The sequence below is a fragment of the Labrus bergylta genome, chromosome 1 (assembly GCF_963930695.1).
Source record: "Labrus bergylta chromosome 1, fLabBer1.1, whole genome shotgun sequence".
Classification (NCBI taxonomy): Eukaryota; Metazoa; Chordata; class Actinopteri; order Labriformes; family Labridae; genus Labrus; species Labrus bergylta.
Window position 1 is genome coordinate 36,999,811 of NC_089195.1, and position 21,082 is coordinate 37,020,892.

The 21,082-nt window shown below is 47.6% G+C and overlaps 2 protein-coding genes and 1 long non-coding RNA gene across 5 annotated transcripts in view; 2 read left to right on the forward strand and 1 right to left on the reverse strand.

The window, feature by feature from the left end:
• The first annotated feature begins 576 nt into the window (after window positions 1-576).
• On the forward strand, window positions 577-1,516 carry gemin6 (gem (nuclear organelle) associated protein 6). The gene is made up of 2 exons (XM_020656870.3): window positions 577-796; window positions 1,103-1,516. Exons 1-2 carry the CDS (start codon window positions 666-668, stop codon window positions 1,500-1,502), a joined length of 531 nt encoding a protein of 176 aa, XP_020512526.1. The 5' UTR covers window positions 577-665; the 3' UTR covers window positions 1,503-1,516.
• Window positions 1,517-6,249: 4,733 nt separating this feature from the next.
• Window positions 6,250-21,082, reverse strand: part of LOC110001378 (son of sevenless homolog 1) — a 31,509-nt gene continuing 16,676 nt past the window's right edge. For 2 of the 3 annotated variants that reach the window (XM_065960662.1, XM_065960665.1), the window contains exons 10-23: window positions 18,409-19,070; window positions 18,185-18,266; window positions 17,961-18,077; window positions 17,585-17,688; window positions 17,130-17,352; window positions 14,144-14,263; window positions 13,605-13,767; window positions 13,406-13,523; window positions 13,154-13,326; window positions 12,528-12,644; window positions 12,072-12,345; window positions 8,655-8,699; window positions 7,144-7,265; window positions 6,250-7,043 (exon numbers count right to left, since the gene is read on the reverse strand). In XM_065960662.1, coding sequence (XP_065816734.1) covers window positions 6,579-7,043; window positions 7,144-7,265; window positions 8,655-8,699; window positions 12,072-12,345; window positions 12,528-12,644; window positions 13,154-13,326; window positions 13,406-13,523; window positions 13,605-13,767; window positions 14,144-14,263; window positions 17,130-17,352; window positions 17,585-17,688; window positions 17,961-18,077; window positions 18,185-18,266; window positions 18,409-19,070 — 2,785 coding nt within the window. In that variant the 3' untranslated portion in view covers window positions 6,250-6,578. The remainder of the gene's footprint in view (window positions 7,044-7,143; window positions 7,266-8,654; window positions 8,700-12,071; window positions 12,346-12,527; window positions 12,645-13,153; window positions 13,327-13,405; window positions 13,524-13,604; window positions 13,768-14,143; window positions 14,264-17,129; window positions 17,353-17,584; window positions 17,689-17,960; window positions 18,078-18,184; window positions 18,267-18,408; window positions 19,071-21,082) is intronic. The other variant, XM_065960664.1, reaches the window with a different exon arrangement.
• LOC136180539 (uncharacterized) lies at window positions 10,353-10,801 on the forward strand. The gene is made up of 2 exons (XR_010667166.1): window positions 10,353-10,469; window positions 10,555-10,801. It is a non-coding gene; the product is annotated as an uncharacterized lncRNA (long non-coding RNA).

The window sequence follows — 21,082 nt, forward strand, 5'->3', positions numbered from 1 at the left end:
ACACACACACACACACACACACACACAGACACACAGACACACACACACACACACACACACACACACAGACACACACACACACACACACACACACACACACACACACACAGATCATCCACTTTGATTGCTTTATTGTGAGTCATTATTCTTCTATCCTTCATTCATTTCTTTTCTCTCTTATTTTTATCCCTCTGATGTTTTACACATTCATTAACCAGATATCATTTCTGCAACGTCTCGGTATCACCTGTGACGTGACATCTTCATCTTTATTTTGATCCTGTTTTCTTTTTATCTTGGACTTTAATTCCCTTCATTTCTTTTGGGAATATATCTTTGACTGCCTTTTGTATCTTTCTTATTCCTGTTGATGTTTATCGTGTTATTTTCCTGCTTTGTGTAATCTGTTTTTAAAGGTTCTTTATGAATACAGTTATTATTACGATCACTTTCTTATCCTATAATACTGTGACCATCAGGTATGTTGTAATGTACCGTGTTGACCTGCAGGGGGCAACAGCGGCTCGCTCTAACAATTCGACCGGAAGCGGAACCTTTCTCAGTGTGCTGTGTTTTCTCCGGAGGGGTTTAAAGCCGGTGCAGCGGTGAGGTGTGCCGTCTGTGTGTTGTTCAGCAGGCAGGTCGGTTTATCGTTTGGGACCGTGATGCAGTGCGACTGGCCTCTGTTAGGTCCGCTGCAGTGGACAAGTTACGTCAACAAACAGGTGAGGGTGAAGGCGGGAAAAGATGAAGAGCACCGCGGCTGGCTGCTCACCGTGGACCCGGTGTCGGCCAGGTGAGTGACACACACACACACACACACACACACACACAGAGACAGAGACACACACACACACACACACACACACACACACAGAGACAGAGACACACACACACACACAGAGACACACACACACACACACACACACACACACACACCTACACACACACACACACACGTCACCATGGTAACAGACTAAACAGATGTTTAAAATCTGGATTAATTGATACAGATGTTTTGAGGATCTTACAGGAAGTGATGTCATACACCTGATGCTGCTGATGGTTCAGGACTGATGTGGTTCTGGTTTCTGTGTTGCAGTCTGGTCCTGGTGGACTTCGGGTTGCCGGGCAAGGCCTCAGTTCAGGTGGTGATGGGTCACGCGGTGGAGGAGGTTCAGGTCCTGCAGGAGGCAGACCAGGAGACAACAGAGCGACTCCAGACCTCCTTCCTCCCCCCGACGCCCCGCAGGCTGGACCCTGAGGTCCTGACCACCACCAGGGTGCGGGTCCGGAGCTGGCTGGAGAAGAACCGGATCCCTGTGGAGGAGGAGGGCGCGGAGCTTAGGGTGGCGGGGGTCCTGACTATCACGGCCCCGTACGGACCTGACGACTGCTGCAGCTCCAACCAGATCATCTTAGACCGCATCCAGAGACTGATCCAGAACCAACCGGATGCTCTAGAGACTGAACCAGAACCAACCGGATCCCCCAAAGACTGATCCAGATTCTGATCAAGGCAATCAGATCCCTGCTCTGTGTCGAACCAATCAGAGCGCTGCAGCAGCTTTGACTGACAGCTTGTCTGGGGTCAGTTTGGGTCATTCATGGCCCCGCCCCCTCCTGATGTCATCGGTGTAAAGGAAATGAGAAAATAAGTTGTTTTTTTTGTTCAGATGTTTGTTGATAAATAAAATAAAACTTTATTAAACTGAAGTTATTGATCTGAAATATTTAAAATCAACAGATACAAATATAAAAGTTAAATGTTCAGATGTTTTGAAATCGCTAAAATCAGCTGATCGATCAGAAAAACATGACGAGAGACAGAAACAGCTGGAGGTCAGAGATCAGATGGAGGTCAGAGATCAGCTGGAGGTCAGAGATCAGCTGGAGGTCAGAGATCAGCTGGAGGTCAGATCAGCTGGAGGTCAGATCAGCTGGAGGTCAGATCAGCTGGAGGTCAGATCAGCTGGAGGTCAGATCAGCTGGAGGTCAGAGATCAGCTGGAGGTCAGAGATCAGCTGGAGGTCAGATCAGCTGGAGGTCAGAGATCAGATGGAGGTCAGATCAGATGGAGGTCAGAGATCAGCTGGAGGTCAGATCAGCTGGAGGTCAGAGATCAGCTGGAGGTCAGATCAGCTGGAGGTCAGAGATCAGCTGGAGGTCAGATCAGCTGGAGGTCAGAGATCAGCTGGAGGTCAGAGATCAGCTGGAGGTCAGAGATCAGCTGGAGGTCAGAGATCAGCTGGAGGTCAGATCAGCTGGAGGTCAGAGATCAGCTGGAGGTCAGATCAGCTGGAGGTCAGAGATCAGATGGAGGTCAGAGATCAGCTGGAGGTCAGAGATCAGCTGGAGGTCAGATCAGCTGGAGGTCAGAGATCAGCTGGAGGTCAGAGATCAGCTGGAGGTCAGAGATCAGCTGGAGGTCAGAGATCAGCTGGAGGTCAGAGATCAGCTGGAGGTCAGAGATCAGATGGAGGTCAGAGATCAGCTGGAGGTCAGAGATCAGATGGAGGTCAGATCAGCTGGAGGTCAGAGATCAGCTGGAGGTCAGAGATCAGCTGGAGGTCAGAGATCAGATGGAGGTCAGAGATCAGCTGGAGGTCAGAGATCAGCTGGAGGTCAGAGATCAGCTGGAGGTCAGAGATCAGATGGAGGTCAGAGATCAGCTGGAGGTCAGAGATCAGATGGAGGTCAGATCAGCTGGAGGTCAGAGATCAGCTGGAGGTCAGAGATCAGCTGGAGGTCAGAGATCAGATGGAGGTCAGATCAGCTGGAGGTCAGAGATCAGCTGGAGGTCAGATCAGCTGGAGGTCAGAGATCAGCTGGAGGTCAGAGATCAGATGGAGGTCAGAGATCAGCTGGAGGTCAGATCAGCTGGAGGTCAGAGATCAGCTGGAGGTCAGAGATCAGCTGGAGGTCAGATCAGCTGGAGGTCAGATCAGCTGGAGGTCAGATCAGCTGGAGGTCAGAGATCAGCTGGAGGTCAGAGATCAGCTGGAGGTCAGATCAGCTGGAGGTCAGAGATCAGCTGGAGGTCAGAGATCAGCTGGAGGTCAGAGATCAGATGGAGGTCAGATCAGATGGAGGTCAGAGATCAGCTGGAGGTCAGAGATCAGATGGAGGTCAGATCAGCTGGAGGTCAGAGATCAGCTGGAGGTCAGATCAGCTGGAGGTCAGAGATCAGCTGGAGGTCAGATCAGCTGGAGGTCAGAGATCAGATGGAGGTCAGAGATCAGCTGGAGGTCAGAGATCAGATGGAGGTCAGAGATCAGCTGGAGGTCAGAGATCAGCTGGAGGTCAGAGATCAGATGGAGGTCAGATCAGCTGGAGGTCAGATCAGCTGGAGGTCAGAGATCAGATGGAGGTCAGATCAGCTGGAGGTCAGAGATCAGATGGAGGTCAGAGATCAGCTGGAGGTCAGAGATCAGCTGGAGGTCAGAGATCAGATGGAGGTCAGATCAGCTGGAGGTCAGAGATCAGCTGGAGGTCAGAGATCAGATGGAGGTCAGATCAGCTGGAGGTCAGAGATCAGATGGAGGTCAGAGATCAGCTGGAGGTCAGAGATCAGCTGGAGGACAGAGATCAGCTGGAGGTCAGAGATCAGATGGAGGTCAGAGATCAGCTGGAGGTCAGAGATCAGCTGGAGGTCAGAGATCAGCTGGAGGTCAGAGATCAGCTGGAGGTCAGAGATCAGCTGGAGGTCAGAGATCAGCTGGAGGTCAGATCAGCTGTAGGTCAGAGATCAGCTGGAGGTCAGATCAGATGGAGGTCAGATCAGCTGGAGGACAGAGATCAGCTGGAGGTCAGATCAGCTGGAGGTCAGAGATCAGCTGGAGGTCAGAGATCAGATGGAGGTCAGAGATCAGCTGGAGGTCAGAGATCAGCTGGAGGTCAGAGATCAGATGGAGGTCAGAGATCAGCTGGAGGTCAGATCAGCTGGAGGTCAGAGATCAGCTGGAGGTCAGATCAGATGGAGGTCAGATCAGCTGGAGGTCAGAGATCAGCTGGAGGTCAGATCAGATGGAGGTCAGATCAGCTGGAGGTCAGAGATCAGCTGGAGGTCAGAGATCAGCTGGAGGTCAGATCAGCTGGAGGTCAGAGATCAGCTGGAGGTCAGATCAGATGGAGGTCAGATCAGCTGGAGGTCAGAGATCAGCTGGAGGTCAGGACGATGAAGACTAAAGTAAACCTCTGTGAGGGACGGGGAGGACTCTGCAGCTCGTGTTGGATTTAGAGATGAAAAATAAAAAAATAATAAACGTCTTTTCCAAGTCTAAACTTTATGACACCTGCTTGAAAGACTTTCATATATTTATACTTCTCTTAACGTGCATCAAAGCGCTCGTCAGTGATTATGTTAACAGGAGCTCGACTGATTTATGGACCGATATCAGAATGTCCAGTGACTACCGGCTAACTTTGTCACAGAAATGCTGCGATATGACTCGATTTATTCAGCAGTTAGAAACCATTTAATTTGAGTTGCATTGTTTTAAACTAGCAGTTCTTTCACCAGCAGAGGGCGCTATATGGCAACACTAACTGAGTGCTCCGAGACGAGACCAAGACCGCAAATATCTCTGAAAAATCCTCGTCTAGTTTTTAGGGGGCGTGTCCCTCACTTAGACCGTGACACCGGGAAGGTTGTGGTCGTAACCGGGGGATAAAAATCAAACTATAAATGACTTGAAGTTATTTGTTCTTTTAGAAAGAGGCGTTTTCCTTCTAATCTCAGTGATGACGTGGAGAAATAGCAGATCAGTGGTGGTCTTGATTTAAAATCCAGAGTCCGCCCAGTCTGAGACCGAGACAAAACCGATTTTGAGTACATCATCACTCTGCAGAGTGTCGAGTGGTGATGCTCTTTCATGCTCAGTAACTTTCCAGCTGAGCGGCCATCTTGTCTTCATTCTAAATCTTTTCCACAAGTGTTATAACTGAGGGATCAACACAGTAAATGTGTTTATTTATATCTATCTCTTCAGATAGAACATAGATCTAAGAAAGACAGCGGGCGATTATAACGGTATCAAATTTCTTCCCCCAACATCGATATCGGCTCCAAAACTCAAACTTTTAAAATGTACGGTACACAATCCAATCCTGTTCAGTTCTTTAAAGGTCACATATTCTCCTCCTCGTCTTCAGTGTAATTAAGTCTCAGAACTCACCAAAACATGTGTGTGAAGTTTCTTGTTCTAAATCCACTCTGATCCTGTATCTGATCATGTCTATAAACCCCTCTATTTCAGCTCTGCTCAGAACAGGCTGTTTCTGTGTCTGTACCTTTAAATATGTAAATGAGCTGTGTCTGTGTCTGTACCTTTAAATATGTAAATGAGCTGTTTCTGTGTTTCTGTGTTTTTAATTTCTGTGCCGTCTTACGTTACCTCCCATTTGAAAACAAACCAGCTTTTATTTTGAAAGAAACAAAAAAAAACACCGGTACATGAACATGAACTAAACCTAAAAAGAACTGTCTGTAGTAGACTGTGGTGGTCTGTAGTGGACTGTAGTGGACTGGGATGGTCTGTAGTAGACTGGGATGGTCTGTAGTAGACTGTGGTGGTCTGTAGTGGACTGTGGTGGTCTGTAGTAGACTGGGATGGTCTGTAGTAGACTGTGGTGGTCTGTAGTGGACTGTGGTGGTCTGTAGTGGACTGGGATGGTCTGTAGTGGACTGTGGTGGTCTGTAGTGGACTGGGATGGTCTGTAGTAGACTGGGATGGTCTGTAGTGGACTGTGGTGGTCTGTAGTGGACTGGAATGGTCTGTAGTAGACTGGGATGGTCTGTAGTAGACTGGGATGGTCTGTAGTAGACTGGGATGGTCTGTAGTGGACTGTGGTGGTCTGTAGTGGACTGTGGTGGTCTGTAGTGGACTGTGGTGGTCTGTAGTGGACTGGGATGGTCTGTAGTGGACTGTGGGGGTCTGTAGTGGACTGGGTCAGTCTGTCGTGGACTGTGGTGGTCTTTAGTGGACTATGGTGGTCTGTAGTGGACTGGGTTGGTCTTTAGTGGACTGTGGTGGTCTGTAGTAGACTGTGGTGGTCTTTAGTGGATTATGGGGGTCTTCAGTGGACTGGGGTGGTTTGTAGTAGACTATGGTGGTCTGTAGTAGACTATGGCGGTCTTTAGTAGATTATGGTGGACTGGGGTGGTCTGTAGTGCACTGTAGTGGACTGTGGTAGTCTGAAGTGGACTTTGGTGGAATGTAGTGGACTCAGTAAAGACAGTAGACCTGGTTCTGGTTTTGGTTCCCTTGTCGTTTTTTAATTGGAGGATCCACTCGGAGACCAGAACCGTCACAGTACCTCTGTGGTTCTGGTCCAGGTCCTGAAGGGTCCTCAGAGTCCTGTAGCCCGAGGCCACATCAGTCAGTTTTTCACAATAAGAGCACAAGATCTGCATTTTATTTTGACAGTCCAGATTGGATCAGAGCCTCTTGATTGGCCTATCAGATGTTTGTCTTTAGTTCTGATCCAATCAGCTGTAGTGTTTCCATTTCTGGCCCCGCCTCTCACACAGGCTGTCCAATCAGCTGCCCCCCTTACAGGAAGTCAAGGCTGTCCAATCATAAGGCAGGGGGCGTGTCCAGCAGGGGAGCGTGGCTCAGAGACTCCCTCTTGTAGGTTTTAGGGGGAAGTTTCGGAACACCGTGTCGGGGGGGAACAGGGGGGCCATCCAGGGGAAGGAGGGGTAAGGGGGGCGAGGGGAGGGCCGTCTTCTTTGAGGCGGGGATGGGACTGGGGGTGACGGGGGCGGGATGGGGGGGTGAGGAGGCAATGGGAGCGGAGCTGATGCAGGGGGAGGGAGAGGAGGTGGAGGGGAAGAAGGCCTGAGGCAGCAGGTCACAGCGGGGCGGGCGGCCCTGAGGGGGGGGCAGGAGGTGCAGGGGGGAGCTAAGAGGTTCCCGAGGAGGCAGAGAGGGGGGGCTGTCCGGGGGAGACGACGACAACGACGAGTAACGAGTGGGAAGGAGCTTACAGGTGGGCTGGCGCGGCGGCACTGCGGGGGGGCTGTCCAACTGTGACATCATCTGTAAGGGAGGGGGAGGGGAGGGGGGCACAGAGTGAGAACAGAACCAGACAGATTCTTCAGGTTCTAATTAGAACGTCATGTTCTCTAACGAGGTTTACCTTCGACGGAGACGACTCAGCAGGAGCCGACTCAGGACGTCTGCGAGGAGGAACCGGAGGAGGAACAGGAACCTCCTCAGAACCACGACTGAAACTCACCATGGAGGAGACCGAGGAGGACCCTGAGAGGAGAACACACACCGTCAGAACCACACACACACACACAAAGAACAGAACACACACCGTCAGAACCACACACACACACACAAAGAACAGAACACACACCGTCAGAACAACACACACACACACACAAAGAACAGAACACACACCGTCAGAACCACACACACACAAAGAACAGAACACACACCGTCAGAACCACACACACACACAAAGAACAGAACACACACCGTCAGAACCACACACACACACACACACAAAGAACAGAACACACACCGTCAGAACCACACACACACACAAAGAACAACACACACACGTCACACAAAGAACAACACACACCGTCAGAACCACACACACACACAAAGAACAACACACACACCGTCAGAACCACACACACACACACAAAGAACAACACACACACGTCACACAAAGAACAACACACACCGTCAGAACCACACGCACACACGCACACGCACGCACGCACGCACGCACGCACGCACGCACACTGACAGAAAAGGATCATCCTGCCAGCAGCTTGACAACATCATTGATACAGTTAATCATGATCAGATGGTTTCCATGGAGACAAACAAAAATAAGAGCTGAACATGTGTCTCGTACGTTTGTCTGGTCAGTGTGCGATGAAGGTTTGAGTAAGAAAGGTGAGACAGGTGAGTGAGATGCCTGTGGAGAAGGTCAGTGATGAAGGTGAGACAGGTGAGTGAAGGTGAGACAGGAGAGTGATGAAGGTGAGACAGGTGAGTGAAGGTGAGACAGGTGAGTGATGAAGGTGAGACAGGTGAGTGATGAAGGTGAGACAGGTGAGTGAAGGTGAGACAGGTGAGTGATGAAGGTGAGACAGGTGAGTGAAGGTGAGACAGGTGAGTGAAGGTGAGTGGTGAAGGTGAGACAGGTGAGTGATGAAGGTGAGACAGGTGAGTGAAGGTGAGACAGGTGAGTGATGAAGGCTTGACAGGTGAGTGATGAAGGTGGGACAGGTGAGTGATGAAGGTGGGACAGGTGAGTGATGAAGGTGGGACAGGTGAGTGATGAAGGTGAGACAGGTGAGTGAAGGTGAGACAGGAGAGTGATGAAGGTGAGACAGGTGAGTGAAGGTGAGACAGGTGAGTGATGAAGGTGAGACAGGTGAGTGAAGGTGAGACAGGTGAGACAGGTGAGTGATGAAGGCTTGACAGGTGAGTGATGAAGGTGGGACAGGTGAGTGATGAAGGTGGGACAGGTGAGTGAAGGTGAGACAGGTGAGTGATGAAGGTGACACAGGTGAGTGATGAAGGTCAGACAGGTGAGTGATGAAGGTGACACAGGTGAGTGATGAAGGTCAGACAGGTGAGTGATGAAGGTGATGTACGGAGAGTCAGGAGGGTCATACTAACGTGGACCGTGAGGCAGAGAGACCACAGAGAAGATACTGTCGCAGGCTGCAGAGTGAAGAGGAGAAAACACTGTGAGGAGGAGAGAGGAGAGGAGAGGAGAGGAAAGGAGAGAGGAGAGAGCATAGGAGGAGAGGAGACAGGAGAGGAGAGAGGAAAGGAGGAGGAGAGGAGAGAGGAGAGGAGAGAGCATAGGAGGAGAGGAGACAGGAGAGGAGAGAGGAAAGGAGGAGGAGAGGAGAGAGGAGAGGAGAGGAGAGGAGAGGAGATAGGAGCAAGGAGAGGAGGAGAGAAGAGGAGGAGTGAAGAGAAGGAGAGGAAGCGAGGAGACAGGAGAGAGGAGGGAGACGAGAGGAGACAGGAGGGAGACGAGAGGAGACAGGAGAGGAGGAGAGGAGAAGAGAGAGGAGGAGAAGAGAGTACTCCTGTACCTACTATCTGCTGTTTACTGTTTAGTACCTACTACCTGCTGTTTACTGTTTAGTACCTACTACCTGCTGTTTACTGTTTAGTACCTACTATCTGCTGTTTACTGTTTAGTACCTACTACCTGCTGTTTACTGTTTAGTACCTACTACCTGCTGTTTACTGTTTAGTACCTACTACCTGCTGTTTACTGTTTAGTACCTACTACCTGCTGTTTACTGTTTAGTACCTACTACCTGCTGTTTACTGTTTAGTACCTACTACCTGCTGTTTACTGTTTAGTACCTACTACCTGCTGTTTACTGTTTAGTACCTACTATCTGCTGTTTACTGTTTAGTACCTACTATCTGCTGTTTACTGTTTAGTACCTACTATCTGCTGTTTACTGTTTAGTACCTACTACCTGCTGTTTACTGTTTAGTACCTACTACCTGCTGTTTACTGTTTAGTACCTACTATCTGCTGTTTACTGTTTAGTACCTACTATCTGCTGTTTACTGTTTAGTACCTACTATCTGCTGTTTACTGTTTAGTACCTACTATCTGCTGTTTACTGTTAGTACCTACTACCTGCTGTTTACTGTTTAGTACCTACTACCTGCTGTTTACTGTTAGTACCTACTATCTGCTGTTTACTGTTTAGTACCTACTACCTGCTGTTTACTGTTTAGTACCTACTACCTGCTGTTTACTGTTTAGTACCTACTACCTGCTGTTTACTGTTTAGTACCTACTACCTGCTGTTTACTGTTTAGTACCTACTACCTGCTGTTTACTGTTTAGTACCTACTACCTGCTGTATACTGTTTAGTACCTACTATCTGCTGTATACTGTTTAGTACCTACTATCTGCTGTATACTGTTTAGTACCTACTATCTGCTGTTTACTGTTTAGTACCTACTATCTGCTGTTTACTGTTTAGTACCTACTATCTGCTGTATACTGTTAGTACCTACTACCTGCTGTTTACTGTTTAGTACCTACTATCTGCTGTATACTGTTAGTACCTACTACCTGCTGTATACTGTTTAGTACCTACTACCTGCTGTTTACTGTTTAGTACCTACTATCTGCTGTATACTGTTAGTACCTACTACCTGCTGTTTACTGTTTAGTACCTACTATCTGCTGTATACTGTTAGTACCTACTACCTGCTGTTTACTGTTTAGTACCTACTATCTGCTGTTTACTGTTTAGTACCTACTATCTGCTGTATACTGTTAGTACCTACTACCTGCTGTATACTGTTTAGTACCTACTATCTGCTGTTTACTGTTTAGTACCTACTATCTGCTGTATACTGTTAGTACCTACTATCTGCTGTATACTGTTAGTACCTACTATCTGCTGTATACTGTTTAGTACCTACTATCTGCTGTATACTGTTTAGTACCTACTATCTGCTGTATACTGTTTAGTACCTACTATCTGCTGTATACTGTTTAGTACCTACTATCTGCTGTATACTGTTTAGTACCTACTATCTGCTGTATACTGTTAGTACCTACTATTCAGTAGGCAGATATTTGTTCCTACTTCTTCTGATTCATTCAGTAAGGAAGTGACGTCATTTACGTTTCCCGAACCGGCCGCATTCACCCGTTTGTTTTTTGTTTTTTTGTTTATCTTCATTCAAGAAGAGTAATGCTCATATACAGTCAGGTAAACAACAAACAATATCACAATGTAAATCAAGTAAAAGATTAAATAACTAAATAACATACAGTTATCTTTATTTAAATAGTTAAATCATTACTTAAATAGTGAACTCATTATTTAAATAGTGAACTCATTATTTAAATAGTTAAATCATTATTTAAATAGTTAAATCATTATTTAAATAGTTAAATCATTATTTAAATAGTGAACTCATTATTTAAATAGTGAAATCTTTATTTAAATAGTGAAATCATTATTTAAATAGTTAAATTTTATTTAAATAGTGAAATCTTTATTTAAATAGTTAAATCATTATTTAAATAGTTAAATCATTATTTAAATAGTGAAATCATTATTTAAATAGGGAAATCTTTATTTAAATAGTTAAATTTTATTTAAATAGTGAACTCATTATTTAAATAGTGAAATCTTTATTTAAATAATCATTATTTAAATAGTGAAATCTTTATTTAAATAATCATTATTTAAATAGTGAAATCTTTATTTAAATAATCATTATTTAAATAGTGAAATCTTTATTTAAATAGTGAAATCTTTATTTAAATAGTTAAATCATTATTTAAATAGAGGGAGAAAGGTTTTATAATAATGCAGATATTTGTTATATTTTCTGTTAATTTAAAGTAGTGATTTCAGTCGGGACTTTAACTCTAGATTAAAAATTGATTCAATTAATCCACGCTCGTTTGTTTTGATTTGGAGGCGGACGTGAAGTGACGATTTACGTTTAATTTTGCACTGCATTGTGGGTAAAATACAATTCATTTCCTGAAAGCACGCATCCGATCCATACTGCATGAAACCAGGAAGTTAGTATCCATACTGATATGTTCAGTATACTGAGGTGGACCCAAAAAATGACCACTGAATGACTATGAATGAATGTCCTCCTACTGAAAAGTACTGACTACTGAACTGTGGATATTCAGAAAGGGCCCTGGACTGAAGAGGAGAGAGGAGGTGGAGAAACAAGAGGGAGGCGAGGAGGAGAGGAGCAGAAGAGGGAGGAGGAGTGGGACAGAACTGAGTGAAGAGGAGAGAGGATAGAGGAGGTGAGAGAGGAGGTGAGAGAGGAGGCGGATGTGAAGGAGAGAGGAGGAGTCTCACAGATGTCGACATGTTAGTTTCATTTGGAGTTCTAAAGTAAGTGAAGGAGTATGACCATGAACTCATTGATCACAGGTCAGAGGTCATCAAACACCTGTGATGATGTCACAGTTTAATACAGTGACTCACCGATCAAACATGAAGGTTAGTGTGAGCTGTTAGTGTGTGTGTGTTAGCAAGAGTGCGCCTGTGGGCGGGGCTTACTGGAATGGAAGGGGCTGCTGGGACCCTGTGGGGAATCGAACACACTGCCTACGTCTGTTGAGCTGGAGGCGGCGGAGGCTGGGGGCGGAGTCAGCGGTGTGCGTGGGGAGTTGGGGGCTGAGACGGCCACGCCCTCCGCCTCACTGTCAGGTATGCGGCTGTAGCTGATCTTCCTGGGCTCGTTCTGCAGCGGCGTCGGGTGACGCATGGTGCCGGGCCTCGCCGAAGAAGGGCGGATCCCCGGAGACTTGAGAGGACAGGAGTACTTCTTGGCCTGGACACAGGTGGACACGTTTTAAACTGGTTACCAGGTGATCAGCACACAGAGAACATATATCAGACACACAGCTCCCTCTGGAGGCACAGCAGGGCTTTACACCTGTGCAGGTACGGTGGCTCTGACCAAACAAATATTAAATATCGACAAATATCAATGGTAACCATGGTGACACTCACAAAGCGAGGCAAAGAGCGGGCGTTTCGAGGTTCGATCTCCAGAGATTTGTTGAACAGGTGATCTGCAAAGTCCTTCTCGGACATGTCCTCCATCGGGTTGAGGTTCTCGAAGAACTTCTGCTCCAGAGAGAGGAGAGGAGAGGAGAGGAGAGGAGAGAGGAGAGGAGGAGGAGAGAGGAGAGGAGAGGAGGAGGAGAGGAGACAGGAGAGGAGGAGGAGAGAGGAGAGGAGAGGAGAGGAGAGGAGAGGAGAGGAGAGGAGAGGAGAGGAGAGGAGAGGAGAAGAGACAGGAGAGGAGGAGGAGAGAGGAGAGAGGAGAGGAGAGGAGGAGGAAGAGGAAGAGAGAGGAGGAAGAGGAGAGGAGAGGAGAGGGAGAGCAGGAGGAAGAGAGAGGAGAGAGGAGGAGGGGAGAGGAGAGGAGGAGGAAGAGGAAGAGAGAGGAGGAAGAGAGGAGAGGGGAGGGGAGGTGAGGGGAGGAGGAGAGAGGAGGAGGAGAGGAGACGAGACGAGACAGGAGAGGAGGAGGAGACAGGAGAGGAGAAGGAGAGAGGAGAGAGGAACAAATGTCAGCCCGTGACATCACACGGCGCTACAAAAACAGGAAGTGATGTCACTGCGCGACTCACCCTGATGTCGCTCTCCCCCCGTAGACAGTACGGCTGGTTCTGGTACTGCTGGATCTCCCCGGTGATCTCGGCCACCTTCCTCCTCTTGCTGAAGTTGATCAGGTCTTTGCCGTGCCGCCGCAGGAAGTCGGGGTTTCCTTCCTCCGTCTTCAGGATGTTGGTCAGGTAGATACCTGTGAGACACAGAGCTCAGAGTTAGCCGGTGAGCCTACATTGTTCACACCTGTGGGAGCTAACAGAGACGGAGCGTACCAAAGAAGGGCACACAGGGGGGGTTGATGGAGCGCAGTTTGGCGAGATATTTCTTATAGTGGTCCTCGCTGAGCTCGTGGGCCTCCTCTAAGATCTTCCTCTGACGACTCGGGATTTGCTGAAACAACAAAAAAAAAAAAGATTAAACCACAACCTGGAGCTGCAGGTGGGATCTGATGATGTCACACGGGGGTGTTACCTCAAAGGTGTGGTCCAGTCTGTAGACCGGAGACGAGTTCATGGCGCTGACGACCTCCAGGACGCCGTTAAAGTTGTTTAGTTCTTGAAACACCTGAAGGATCTCTATGATCCGAGACACGACGGACACGCGCTCCTCCAGGTTCTCTGTTTCAACAATACACCTGAACACACACACACACACACACACACACACACACACACACACACACACACACACACACACACACACACACACACACACACACACACACACACACACACACACACACACACACACACACACACACACACACACACACACACACACACACACACACACACACACACACACACACACACACACACACACACACACACACACACACACACACACACACACACACACACACACACACACACACACACACACACACACACACACACACACACACACACACACACACACACACACACACACACACACACACACACACACACAGTTAGCTGGGATCATCTGAAACAGCAGCTGTCTTCCCCACACACACAGTGATGTCATACTTTTCAAACCACAGTGTAAGGTTGGTGGTGTGTCGAATCATCCTCAGCAGGTTCGGTGAGTGGAGCTCTTTGTCCTCTTTGGTCCAAACACTACCGACCAGCTCTGAGGGCTGCACCGCCCTGCAGGTAAGACAGGTGAGAGACAGGTGAGACACAAGTTCGACAAATGACAGACAGGTGAGACAAATGAGAGACAGGTGAGACACAAGTTAGACAAATGACAGACAGGTGAGACAAATGAGAGACAGGCGAGACACAAGTTAGACAAATGACAGACAGGTGAGACAAATGAGAGACAGGTGAGACACAAGTTAGACAAATGAAAGACAGGTGAGACAGGTGAGACACAATATAGACAAATGAGAGACAGCTGAGACACAAGTTAGACAAATGAGAGACAGGTGAGACACAAGTTAGACAAATGAGAGACAGCTGAGACACAAGTTAGACAAATGACAGACAGGCGAGACACAAGTTAGACAAATGAGAGACAGCTGAGACACAAGTTAGACAAATGAGAGAGAGGCGAGACACAAGTTAGACAAATGAGAGACAGATGAGAGACAGCTGAGACACAAGTTAGACAAATGAGAGACAGGTGAGACACAAGTTAGACAAATGAGAGACAGCTGAGACACAAGTTAGACAAATGAGAGACAGGTGAGACAAATGAGAGACAGGCGAGACACAAGTTAGACAAATGACAGACAGGTGAGACAAATGAGAGACAGGTGAGACACAAGTTAGACAAATGAGAGACAGGTGAGACAGGTGAGACACAATATAGACAAATGAGAGACAGCTGAGACACAAGTTAGACAAATGAGAGACAGGTGAGACACAAGTTAGACAAATGAGAGACAGCTGAGACACAAGTTAGACAAATGAGAGACAGGTGAGACAGGTGAGACAGGTGAGAGACAGGTGAGACACAATATAGACAAATGAGAGACAGCTGAGACACAAGTTAGACAAATGAGAGACAGGTGAGACACAAGTTAGACAAATGAGAGACAGCTGAGACACAAGTTAGACAAATGACAGACAGGTGAGACAAATGAGAGACAGGTGAGACACAAGTTAGACAAATGAGAGACAGGTGAGACAGGTGAGACAGGTGAGAGACAGGTGAGACACAATATAGACAAATGAGAGACAGCTGAGACACAAGTTAGACAAATGAGAGACAGGTGAGACACAAGTTAGACAAATGAGAGACAGCTGAGACACAAGTTAGACAAATGAGAGACAGGTGAGACAGGTGAGAGACAGGTGAGACACAATATAGACAAATGAGAGACAGCTGAGACACAAGTTAGACAAATGACAGACAGGTGAGACAAATGAGAGACAGGTGAGACACAAGTTAGACAAATGAGAGACAGGTGAGACAGGTGAGACACAATATAGACAAATGAGAGACAGCTGAGACACAAGTTAGACAAATGAGAGACAGGTGAGACACAAGTTAGACAAATGAGAGACAGCTGAGACACAAGTTAGACAAATGAGAGACAGGTGAGACAGGTGAGACAGGTGAGAGACAGGTGAGACACAATATAGACAAATGAGAGACAGCTGAGACACAAGTTAGACAAATGAGAGACAGCTGAGACACAAGTTAGACAAATGAGAGACAGCTGAGACACAAGTTAGACAAATGAGAGACAGCTGAGACACAAGTTAGACAAATGACAGACAGCTGAGACACAAGTTAGACAAATGAGAGACAGGTGAGACACAAGTTAGACAAATGAGAGACAGCTGAGACACAAGTTAGACAAATGAGAGACAGGTGAGACAGGTGAGAGACAGGTGAGACACAATATAGACAAATGAGAGACAGCTGAGACACAAGTTAGACAAATGAGAGACAGCTGAGACACAAGTAAGACAAATGAGAGACAGCTGAGACACAAGTTAGACAAATGAGAGACAGCTGAGACACAAGTTAGACAAATGACAGACAGGCGAGACACAAGTTAGACAAATGAGAGACAGGTGAGACACAAGTTAGACAAATGAGAGACAGCTGAGACACAAGTTAGACAAATGACAGACAGGCGAGACACAAGTTAGACAAATGAGAGACAGCTGAGACACAAGTTAGACAAATGAGAGAGAGGCGAGACACAAGTTAGACAAATGAGAGACAGGTGAGACATAAGTTAGACAGATGAGAGACAGCTGAGACACAAGTTAGACAAATGAGAGACAGGTGAGACACAAGTTAGACAAATGAGAGACAGCTGAGACACAAGTTAGACAAATGAGAGACAGGTGAGACACAAGTTAGACAAATGAGAGACAGGTGAGACACAAGTTAGACAAATGAGAGACAGGTGAGACAGGTGAGAGACAGGTGAGACACAATATAGACAAATGAGAGACAGCTGAGACACAAGTTAGACAAATGAGAGACAGCTGAGACACAAGTAAGACAAATGAGAGACAGGTGAGACACAAGTTAGACAGGTGAGAGACAGGTGAGACACAAGTTAGACAAATGAGAGACAGGTAAGACACAAGTTAGACAAATGAGAGACAGGTGAGACACAAGTTAGACAAATGAGAGACAGGTGAGACACAAGTTAGACAAATGAGACACAGGTGAGACACAAGTCAGACAAACGAGAGACAGGTAAGACACAAGTTAGACAAATGAGAGTCAGGTGAGACAAAAGTTAGACAGGTGAGAGACAGGTGAGACACAAGTTAGACAGGTGAGAGACAGGTGAGACACAAGTTAGACAGGTGGGACACAAGTTAGACAGGTGAGAGACAGGTGAAAGACAGGTAAGACACAAGTTAGAAAGGTGAGAGACAGGTAAGACAGGTGAGAGACAGGTACAGGTGAGAGACAGGTAAGTAAGCTGAGAGACAGGTACAGGTAGGTATAGGTATAGTACAGATGTTAGACAGGTGTTGTGCAGGTATTGAACAGGTGTTGTGCAGGTGTCATGCAGGTGTTGTTGAGGATTTTTACCTGTAAAAGTCAGACTCCAGAAGGGTAAGCTGGCGTGCGATCTCGATGGGGTGCAGCGTCATGAGGTCGAACGGTTCGGTGTTACCCGGTTTGCAGATGTGCCATTCGATGGGAGGAGGAGAGTTCTGGAAGGTGATGCTGTGACTGGGCACGCTCACCTGAACCTGCTTTTTTCTCTGGATGATCTTGGTGATGGATTCCACCCATTTCCTCATCGCTTTACCTGTAACAGGTGAGAGATGAGTTTAATACATAACATTAAAAAACACGGGTGTTATCACAGATGTTAACACGGGTGTTCAGACAGGTGTTCATGCAGGTGTTCAGACAGGCGTTCCCACAGGTGTTCAGACCGGTGTTCACGCAGGTGTTCACGCAGGTGTTCACGCAGGTGTTCACGCAGGTTCAGACAGGTGTTCACGCAGGTTCAGACAGGTGTTCAGACAGGTGCGTACCTCTAACGGAGGCGATGAACTCCTCCAGTTGTCTTAGCAGGTGAGCGTCTCTCTCGAAGTCGTAGAAGTGATGCTCCACCCAGTGGCGACACACGTTGAGCACTCTACAGGAGGGGGAGGAGTTATAACAGGTCACATGTCTAAAGGTTATCTTCATCATGACATCACACTGAGTCTGATGGTAAACGAAATGTATTGACAAAGAGATTTAAAAAAAAAAAACAACCAGGAGGACATGATGACATCACGATGATGTCATCATGTTTCATTTCACTTTAAGCAATAAGAAGACTCCTGAGACTCTGACAACAGGTGCTGGTTCTGCTGCACACCTGCAGTGTCTCTGAGTGTCCAGCGGGGGGGGGGGATCCCTTACCTGAGCTGGACGGGTTGAACAAATTCTTTACGGAAACGTTTCAGTTCAGCGCTCGGCGGTTGCTCTCCGCCCTCCATCTGATCCGCCTCGCTGGGCCGCGGCTCCGGGATGTCAAACCTGCACAAAACCACAAACACAAGATGAAACCTATATAACCTGAGAGCACACCTGAAACCTGAGATCCCGATGTGATTGGTCACTGTGATGAAGACAGGTGAGCTCACCTCTCAATGAGCAGGTCCAGCAGCTCCTGAGGTTTACAGAACGACCTGAAGGTGGTCAGAAATGTTCGGACAAAGTTTGGATCTGAGGAAACAGGAAGTACAAAAAGTTAATCAAACACAGACGACAGAAACTACCAAACATCCCGACATTTCAACTCCTCGACCTGTACCTGGTCTTGGTTAGAGCACCTGTGTAATCTCACCTGAGTGACATGGTATCTTACCTGCGTACATGTGGAAGGTGAGCCTCTCGATCAGCTTCAGGACCGTCCCGGCTTTGATGATGGGGATCCCAGACTTGGACTGAACGTTCTCCTCAAACACGACGTTCTCCTCCGAGTCCGGTTCAGTGAACCGGTACAGTTCTGCTCCCGGCAGCCTCATCTGCTCCTCCTTCTCCTCCTGCAGCATGGCTGAGTCCAGCATGCGTTCCAGCGTGCTGCGGTACTGCAGCGAGATCAGCGCCGCCATCCAGCCGTTCTTCTCCTCGGCGGACTTGGCGGCGAACACCACGCTGTTCCCGTCCTTCAGGATGATCTCGAAGGCGTGACGGTACTCTCCCTCCTTGTCGTCCTTGTCGTTGATTTGGACTTTGCGCATGAAGAACTTCTCTTTGAGCCGGTACTCCGCCGTGGAGCTGGCGCCCGGCAACCGCGGCGGGCCGTGGTTGGACTTGCAGCAGATCATGAGGCCGTCGAACAGGAAGATGTGGCGCTCGTGTTTGGCGCCGACCCGCGTCAGCGTTCCCTCCATGATGAACTCGTTGCAGCACTGGCCGATGTCCTTCCCCTCCCAGCCGTCGATGTTCTTCTGGATCTCGTTCATCTTCTTGATGGCGAGGTGCTTCCCCTTCATCTGATGGCTGTAGAAGCGACACGCCGACTCGCTGCACACCACAAAAGAAGAAGAAGACCAGAGATCGATGAGGACTCGTCAGTCGGCTCTCAGGGAGGATACCGGTTTGATTTCAGTGAATACAGAGTTGTTAGTGCTACAGTATTTAAAGGCACAGTTCACCACCAAGTTCTTCCCCGCCATCCGAAGGTTTATCGTCTAAACGGTGACTTTATGAGAAACCTGAAACACCGAGACAGAAACTAAATCTCTCAAATGTGTTTTAGACAACTCGCCACAAACAGGTTGGATCAGTGAGCGAATCACTTCACTGATTCATTTCAGAAAATCGGATTCACAGAACGTTACAGATCAGAACGTACCGAGGGTCTCCGTGTGATTCTCAGCAGTTAGTCTTTCAGAATCCAGTTTTTTTTTTTATCATCAAATCACAACAAACAATCAGAGCATCTTAATACACAAACATAAGCTCACACTGTCGACAGGACCGAGTATAAGCCACTTCCTGTTTGTTTGTTGTTTACTTCCTGTTTATTTTTCTTGTTTGGAGGGTGAACGGTTTCTTTAACAGATTCATTGGGTTGGGTTTTCTACATAATTTATCACGTGACAGCAGGGTGAGTTCTGATTGGACGACGTGGTCGAGGTCCGTACAAACCAGCCAGGCTGCAGGAAGTGAGGTCACAGCAGGAAGACCGCCAAACCTCAGCGCAGACAAACAGGCGGACTGTCACACAGAGACACAGTGCATGTCATCATCATCGACGACAACATGACTGTGACATCATCAAAACTGTGACATCATCGACTTTACTTCATCACTGTGACATCACCTCTTCACCTCTTCCTCTCAGTTGTTGTATCAAACAGTACAGAGACGGGCTAACTGGCTGCTTTGTATCTCAAGGCTGCTGTGTGAACTAGCGCTGTAAAGACGTACACACTTCTCACCTCGACCCGCTGACAAAGTTACAACGTGCTGAAAACAGGCGAGCGGGGCGCTCTGTGGACGCCATCCTCCATGTTGGCATTTGTTGTTCTATTAGTTCGACTTTGAAACAACTGTTTGAAGGAGGAGGAGTTACAGACTGTTTTGTGTTGCTGTCCTCTTTCCCTTTAAGAGTTGTTTGATCTCATTGGGACTAACCTGGCTTAAAAACATACAATTGAGATCATGACGTTCAGCTGTTTGTTTCAGGTGTTCTTCTGGTTTAATCCCAAACAAACCTCAGACTGTTCACACCTGGAGACTTTAAAACATGTTTGTTTTTAGTTAAATAAAAGCTTTATCCAACACACACACACACACACACACACACACACACACACACACACACACACACACACACACACACACACACACACACACACACACACACACACACACACACACACACACACACACACACACACACACACACACACACACACACACACACACACACACACACACACACACACACACACACACACACACACACACACACACACACACACACACACACACCCTTTAAGAGGCAGCTGAGAGCAGATAATCAGTTTAATATAAACCCCTGAGGTATGTGAACACACTCCGAGTTTCACAACAACACACACACCGTACCAAGACACACACACACACACACCGAGCGGCCTCCATCAGCTCGTCCACCCGTCTGTAACACACAGTCTGCTACACAAAGAGAGGAGTCACCTACGTCCTCATATCCACCTGCCAATCATCCAGCCCTCCTGTCTTCCTCTCCTCCTCTTCTTCTTCTGCTTCTTCTTCTTCTTCTTCTTGTAGCGTTCAGAAGTTTAAACTTTATTAAACAGTCGGCGGCACTTTCCTCTCTCTCTTCTTTTCCTTCTAACAAGCACAGAACAATAAGCAGCAGAGCAGTTCCGCCCACATCCTGACATCACTTCCCTCCAACAACAGAGCTCCGACCCCCCCATCACACCCCGCACCAACCTGTGACAGACCCCCCCCCCGCAGACCGACACCCCCCGCACCAACCTGTGACAGACCCCCCTCCCCTCCCCGCCATGCTCACAGTCTAT